At 36.6% G+C, this 8,633-nt stretch overlaps 1 protein-coding gene across 1 annotated transcript; it reads left to right on the top strand.

Annotated features, from left to right (window-relative positions):
• The first annotated feature begins 3,138 nt into the window (after positions 1 to 3,138).
• On the top strand, positions 3,139 to 5,970 carry LOC125268128. Its single transcript, XM_048190238.1, has 3 exons — positions 3,139 to 3,292; positions 3,516 to 5,010; positions 5,126 to 5,970. Exons 2-3 carry the CDS (start codon positions 4,610 to 4,612, stop codon positions 5,400 to 5,402), a joined length of 678 nt encoding a protein of 225 aa, XP_048046195.1. The 5' UTR covers positions 3,139 to 3,292; positions 3,516 to 4,609; the 3' UTR covers positions 5,403 to 5,970.
• The last annotated feature ends 2,663 nt before the right edge of the window (positions 5,971 to 8,633 follow it).

Genomic DNA, 8,633 nt, shown 5'->3' on the forward strand with positions numbered 1-8,633 from the left:
ATAAACACCCGCTTCAGATTCAGAGGATGTCAATCCGCTATCATCCACTCTTAAATCAGCAATCATCATTCTAAAACCATTTATCATCATCAACTATAAAGTATTATAAAGTGACTCATGCCCATATTAAACAAATTATAACAATATAAACCTTATTTTAATCTCTTCTGTGTCGCTCGTGTTCAGCGCGTCTCGCGCGCTTCCGTGAGGCATTTGCTTACGTTACACAACTCGTGTTCGTGTAATACATCATGTGTTCTGCGCTCAATTATAATACGAATTACTTTTATTTATACATATTTAATTCACAATGCATATCAATAGATCGTTTAAACTTTTTAATTAAAAGTGTAACTATTAGATTATACAATATTATTTATTTTCTTTAGGCTCCACATCTAACATGAGTTATGTCATTTCAGATAATAAGAAAATAGTTATCAAACATCCAAACTTGAGTCTTTGGACTTTGAAATAATGCGTATTTGTAAAGAGTAATGTTGGTTTTAATTATATTATAGTTATGGTGACAGTGATGAAGCTCCAGTCCTCCACAGTCAACCTCACGGAGGATGAGCTGCTTCTGCTTCAGCAATACAAGGGATTGTTTAAAGCAGTGGTCTCAAACCGCCGGCCCGCGGGCCATTTACGGCCCACCAACCCCCTCTACCCGGCCCGCAAATGCTCCCAAAAAAAAACATAATCCGGCCCGCTAAATTATTATTATTATTATTCTCTAGTTGCTACCTGTCTGATATGCAAAGAAAAAGTCGCCGTTCTAAGGGGCATTCACATATCGCGTCACATAAGCGGCCGCGCCGCATTCTCCTTTCCAAAGCGCTTTCGCTCCAGTGGCGTCTGCCGTTGCTATGCAACCATGAGCCGCGCTCTCAATCGCTTCTATTATGAGCGCGCTTGCCTAAATTACAGTAAAAGCACTCGACTTTAAGTCACGAGCGCCGATTTAAACCACCGAAACGCGTCCGATGCAGCCATTAAACGTTACCGATGATCAAACGGCATCTTGGACAAATGTGTCTCAGCTGTGTGAGCACAAGCGCTGCAGGTGTCTGTCAAGAAACAGATTGTACAAATGTATTCAGAGATTGTATTTGTTCAGTACAGTGTTGTTCAGTGCAAGATTTTAATGTTATTTAAGCTAACATAAAGTAAGGGAAAATACTTCCACTAGATGTTAAAAACTAATAATGTATGTAACAATGATAGTGTCAGTGACTGAACAGCAATATTACCCCCGGTTTCACAGACAATGCTTAAATGTATAACATGTAAGATTTTTGCTGTAAAATATACAAAAACCACTAGGCCAGTGTTATATATTTTGTTCACTTGAGTACTTCCAATATCCCAAATGTTTGCAACTATTTGTAAATCGTGAGAAAATTGCAATTTTAACCAAGGCTCCGGGACATGTGAGCAGTCGCCTGTCAATGGCGTCATACCCGCGTTACCCTCGGTTTCCAGTTTTATTTTGTAGAAACCATGGAAACGCCAAAGACGCTTTAAAATATTACGTTTTAATAGAACAACTGTTTTGATATATTATAGACAGAAAACTAATTGTTGTTATATAACTCAACACGTTTAGTCTTATTGTTTAAATCTAATTTTCTTGATTTTTTGCGAGTACCATACTTTACCACGCCTCAGAGAAAAACACCATTCTGTGAAGTAGCTAACATAGCATAATCAGATGCACCTTCATTTTTAGTAATAGTAATACTTAATTTTCTCCATCATACAATACATTTTAAAATTAATGGACTATTTGCACGGCTACTTCCTGGTTTTAAGTAAGCCAGCTCAGTTACTTCCGGTCAACTGCCAAAAATCAGCTGTGCGTGAAGATGACTTTCTATACTCGCTCTCTTTGGGATTTACCTCACGTAAACATAAATAATGTACACCGCCTTATTCAAGACAACTCCAAGGCTTCTTCCAGTAAGCGGGAAAAAGGATTTAAGTTGTACATATCCAGTTATATTTATGATTATGATGGTAAGTTATCGATTTTCAAGAATGCCATTATGTTGTTTACTAGATAGCATCGCTTAAACAGTTACGATAGTGTGTAGTTGTGAGCATTTAAATGTACAATTATGTGTCTGTGTACTCTCCTGGGATTACCAGGCTCTACATTTAAAATTATATGTTGTTAAATAACATGAAATGGTATGTTAATACTGTTATTGTTGCTTACTTAAAGCTGCAGTCCTTAACTTTTGTTTTGTTTTCAAAATTTACAAAATGTATATAATAAACGAGTACATCATGAATCCATTTTCCAAACCGTATTTTTGTCTTATCCTGAATCACTGCGGTATACCTAAAATAGGTGTTTATATTCAGACTATTTTAGGCCGGTTGGGTCGTACTGCGGAGTAGCACAGTACCTGCGTGACTCGCCATAGACATAAACAGGGAGATGTAGCCCCAATGTTCTTTTGCAAGGACTGCCGCTTTAATGTACACAAATAAAAAAAATAATAAATGATGTACGCTTATCTGTATGACCATAAATAACTATAGGCCATTAAGATTCCTCTACTGAGGAACAATCCAAGTGAGTGCATGTGCTTTGATATTCCATGTGTTATTATTTTGTTTCTCAGTTTCTGACAAGAACGAGGCAGGACACGTTTCCGTGAGGGCAAAATGCTTCAGGTCGATGAGGAAAAATGAGAGATCACACAACTTGAGTGTAGGGGAATGAGATCAGGTTCAATGTAATAAGGTTTACAGTGTCTGCTCTCTGGGAATTAAATATTATTTGTTTTTGTTTGTTTTGTTTTAATACAGATAGTGATTGTAATAGACAGGCTTACTGGACCGCTGGACACTCAGTGTTTTACATAGTAATGTAATGCCTACTATATAATAGGTCTAATATGATTCCCATAGAGCAGAGTTGTAGCACTGTAGCCCAAGGAAGGTTTAAACACTAGCTACAGTGTAAACTAGGATAATTAACTATTAAATTTATCATTTATTCCAGTAATACCACAATGACTATGATTGTCTAGATCCTAAAACACATAGGATATATTTTTAATTGATATATCTATTTTGTTTACAGGTTGTTCTCAAACACTCCAAACCTGTTGAGCTGTTGGCCTATCAGTGCTCATGTGTGGCAGGGCTTGCTCTATGTAATCATATTGCAGCATTGCTCTTCCAAACAGCACATTACAGCCAACAGGGAGCGACAGCTGTCCCCCCTACTCACAGCTGCACAGGGTCTGAGCAGCAATGGCATAAACCCAGGACTCAGGTGATGTTGGTCAACACTATCACAATTAATACATTATTAATTTAACATTATATAATATTTTGCTACATCTTCTTTATGGTGTAAGTTTTGTTCTTGCTCTCATTTCGCAACAACTTCCAATAGCACAGAGAGTGCAGCATATTTTGAGAATAGTAATCATTGATCTACACTAAACTACACATAGCACAAAGTAAATAATTTCTTATACAACATTAATTTACAGGGCTTTAAGCCTGGCCCAACCAATGAAATGGTGATATTGTCAGCTAGGCCCAAGGAGAGAAGATTAGCAGAAGGCATCAGGTAAGGTGTAGGAATGGAAAGTAGTTTTACCACATTTACTACATATTATTGAAAATATGTATTAAAATGTAAAATAGTATTTTTTTCCCCAGATTGGTTTATGATCTTTGTTATCTGGACTGAACATTACATGAACCTTTAATTAACACTGTGTACATGTGTTATATGTATGTTTTCAGGAGCAACCTGTATAAAGCAGCCTGTAACCTGTGCCCGGTTGCATGAAACTCCTTAAGCTAAGAAATCCCTTAAATATAAGGTTAAGGGTACCCTTAGTGAAACTTGGGTTGCAAGAAAAAAACCCTAAGGGTTTTCTTAAGGAACTTAAGGCTGTTATTAAGTTTTCCCCTTAATTATCTAAGTGTTTCTTTAAACGTTGCTACAAAGTCCTTAGCGACCATTTCACCTTAATAAATTTAAGGGACCAAAACAGCTCCCTTAAATCAACTGACACTCAAAATACGATGGCTGATTTAGTGTTAATTGAAGAGGAGGAAATACCAAGGCGTGTTTTTAATGATCGCAATAATCCCTTGGAGACGATGAATGATATACAGTTATTGAGAGAATATCGGTTTGACCGCCAGTCAATCCTTCGTCTCACCGCGACACTAGAACATGACATTGAGCACCAAACCCGGCGGAGTTACGCAGTTCCAGCACTCTGTCCAGTTTGGTTTACGTTTTTTGATTTCTGTTATGTTTGTACTCTCCATAGCACAAATATATTCATACAAATGTGGTTTTAGCGAGGATTTGGCTTTGTGGTTCGTTATGTTCTGTTTACTGTTAGAGGTAGTAACTATAGCAACCGCTGCGATCATTGCCGTATGTTGTCAGAAACTACCGTGAAACGCTTAGTGTAAACACTTAGGTAAGGGTGAAAGTTAAGAAGTTTGTTGCAACGATCTTGAAATCCCTGAAATCCCTTACCTCAGGGATTTTTTCTCCCTCAGGGAAACCCTCACTTAAGGAGTTTCATGCAACCGGGCACTGACCTGTGGCCTCCCAGACATGTCAGTTCTGCGGGTGAATGATATTTACGAAGGCATGTCAAGAGAAACTGCTCCTTTAATAACCACCATGGGGATTTCAGGGGATGTGCCTTTGGTGGACAGTGTTTTTGGAAAAGTCCAAGAAGGGAGTTTACTCTCTTATCAACTTCCAGCATGGAGCCCTCCAAAGACCTGTCCACATACCACCGCACCACCACGACCATCTTTACCCCTTGATGGCTACTGTCTGGGTCCCTCAGAGTGCTGTTTTGTGTTGACTCACCATCAGCAGCTACACATGACTTCTCTAGCGACAACAGAGGTCATGGCACACCAAATTGAGATGGGCACAAGACAACAAAGCTCAATGAAAGAATGGCATTTATTGAGAAAGCCACGTGTGACTTCTTCTAGATTCAGGTAACTGTAAACTTTTGTGGCATTCAGCACATTTTATTTTCTCATTTAAATACTCATTTATTGTCATCTCATTTAAATACCTAAGTTGTTTTTATGTGTATCAATTTATTTATAGAGAAGTTTGCCATGTGAGAGGGCAGTCCTCAGCGGAGAGTCTAGCAGTAAGAATTTTGCGGTCTGGCTTTCAGTCTGCAGAAATGAAGAGGGGCGTTCAGATGGAGCCCAAAGCTATTGAAGAGTACGGCTGCATTCAGGAGGTAAATCACTACCCTTGTGGTTTTATCATCCACCCCGATGCACCTTGGCTTGGCTCATCACCAGATGGGTTGGTGTATGACGCTAAAGCGAATCCTGTGTTTGGACTGGTGGTTAAGTTAAGTGCCCAAATTTGAGAAGTTATGTGGACTGTGCCTACCTTAGGGTCTCTGGTGGAGTGCTACAGCTCAAACAGTCTCATACTTATTACTGGCAGGTGCAGGGCTAACTACTCATTTCCGGGTTAAAGTGGTGTGATTTTGTTGTATACACTGAAGACGACATGTTCATACAAAGAATATACAGAGATGAGGGAGTCATTGAAACAATCAAGCAAAGGGTTGATTACGTTTACTTTTATCTTCCAACACTTTTGGCTTGAAATGTTCAGCTATTCAGTTATTTCAATCCATTCAATCAATCAATTTCCCTCAATTTGTACATATCTTTTGGCCCATGTTTTATTTTGAACTGTTTCCATAAAGATACAGGTACTACAGGATCTGTTGTCAACTTATTAAATTATATATTTTCCTATACATGTTATTTGTTTGTGTGTGTGTTCTAAATTTATACTTCATTAGTACTTAGTGAGTGTGTGTGTGTATATATTCATTGTATATATATGGAAATGATTCAACTGTGTATATATGGGAAATTATTTTTTATTTGTCACATGCATGAAATGCAGACTTTTACATTATAATGTCATAGTACTGGAAATGATGTAATGAGATGTACATATGTAATCTATTATTTATTAAATTACTTGTTCATATGAATGTTATTGTTTTTTTTAAGGTAATTCATTAGTACCTGAAAATAGTATTTTATAACTATTGTTTGAAATGATCAGAATGAAATACACAATTATAGATTCAAACAATTGCTAACAACATAAAGAAAGGGATTAGACATGTCAAATCATTATAACTATTTATTATGTAAATATTTACTGTGCATGAAAGTAGTATTCTTTTATTACAGATGACTTAAAAGCACTTGAAATAAAATAAAGTACATGTAAAATGCAAATAATTCAATAGTTATATGTTCAAAGAATATGCAATGTACAGCAGTGCATAAATAACATGAGGTACTATCAAATGCAATTTATAAAAAGTAATATACAAAGGTACATTTAAACAAAGTAGTTACAAAAATGTAAAATATATTAACATTTGTATAGGTAAACAAACAATAGATATATACATTGCTAAAAGTGAACAATTCTCAGGTCATTTGTATAGATTTTCTAAAAACAAACAATTTTAATAAAGTGGCTGAAAAAAACTATTGTAACATTTTGGCAAACAAATTGTGAATTTATTTACAGTACAGTCCAAAAGTTTGGAACCACTAAGATTTTTAATGCTTTTAAAAGAAGTTTCGTCTGCTCACCAAGGCTACATTTATTTAATTAAAAATACAGTAAAAAACAGTAATATTGTGAAATATTATTACAATTTAAAATAACTGTGTACTATTTAAATATATTTGACAAAGTAATTTATTCCTGTGATGACAAAGCTGAATTTTCAGCATTGTTACTCCAGTCTTCAGTGTTACATGATCCTTCAGAAATCATTCTAATATGCTGATTTGCTGCTCAATAAACATTTATGATTATTTTCAATGTTGAAAACAGTTGTGTACTTTTTTTTTCAGGATTCCTTGATGAATAGAAAGTTCAAAAGAACAGCATTTATCTGAAATACAAAGCTTCTGTAGCATTATACACTACCGTTCAAAAGTTTGGGGTCAGTAAGAATTTTTATTTTTATTTTTTGAAAAGAAATTAAAGAAATGAATACTTTTATTCAGCAAGGATGCATTAATCAATCAAAAGTGGCAGTAAAGACATTTATAATGTTACAAAAGATTAGATTTCAGATAAACACTGTTCTTTTGAACTTTCTATTCATCAAATAATCCTGAAAAAAAATACTGTACACAAATATTTTGTACAATTGTACACATTAAATGTTTATTGAGCAGCAGATCAGCATATTAGAATGATTTCTGAAGGATCATGTGACACTGAAGACTGGAGTAATGATGCTGAAAATTAGGGCTGCACGATTAATTGCATGCTATTCTCACGCGCATTTCGTCAGTAAAGCCGGTTCCCTGATTACCGCTAAATCGCCATCACCTGTTTTTAAACGCAGCGCCTTTTAATAGACAGAGCCGTATTCACGGACAAGCCACGCAATATCGCGTTCATTATCGCATATATATATATATATATATATATTTGAAAGCAGGTATATTTAGCGGTAATAGGGAACCGGCTTTATACGAAATAGAATAGCATATATCGTGCAGCCCTATAAAATTCAGCTTTGCCATCACAGGAATAAATTACTTTGTGATATATTCAAATAGAAAACAGTTATTTTAAATTGTAATAATATTTCACAATATTACTGTTTTTTTACTGTATTTTAATTAAATAAATGTAGCCTTGGTGAGCAGACGAAACTTCTTTTAAAAACATTAAAAATCTTAGTGGTTCCAAACTTTTGGACTGTGCTGTATATATATATATATATATATATATATATATATATATATATATAAACTATTTACAGACACAATACGTGTTTCTCACAGAACACAAGTGCTACTCTGGCTTCTTTGCCCAAGCCTTTACAAGAGGTCCGTTTTCATAGTTTGTCAGGAGACATGCAACAGCATACAGCTGATTAATGTTGCCAAAAAGCCGAAGTGGAATCTCTGTGTCAAAGAACTTGTGTTCCTTAACACGGCGTATGAGGCGCTCAACGTGTACCCTGAGGCGTGCAATTGCTTGAGTCTCCCTGACCTCACAGGCAGACATCTGGGATCTTCCAGAGAGAAATGCTGGCCTATAAATCTTGCAAGGCACAAGGTCATCAACAAGGAAACCACGGTCAACCATGATGGCCATCCCAGGTCTCAAAAGAGAGAGAATTCCAGATTCTCTGGTGATCTGTTTATCACTGATGGAACCAGCGTACAGTGAAGAGATAAATGTGACCGCCCCATGAGGAGCCACTCCAAGCAGCCCTTTGAGAGTACAGTGGGACTTGTATGTTGAGAACATTTCACTTTGGAGAAGAGGTGATGAAGGGCACTGGCACCTCAACTCCGTGCAGTCCAGGATGACAGTGGTGTCTGCATAGTCCTTAAACTCAGCTGGCAGATGTTCCCTGATTTTCTCCTCTGGTATCCAGATCCTCACAGACCCTAGCACAGTGTACAGAAAGTTTCTCCACGATGTGATGATCCGACTGACTGTTGACTGGTGGACTCCATACCGGTCAGCAAGGTCACGCTGTTTTGAACCCAGAGCAAGGTAGTTGAGAAACATGAACATCTCATCA

Source organism: Megalobrama amblycephala, linkage group LG5 (assembly GCF_018812025.1).
Source record: "Megalobrama amblycephala isolate DHTTF-2021 linkage group LG5, ASM1881202v1, whole genome shotgun sequence".
In the NCBI taxonomy this organism is placed as follows: domain Eukaryota; kingdom Metazoa; phylum Chordata; class Actinopteri; order Cypriniformes; family Xenocyprididae; genus Megalobrama; species Megalobrama amblycephala.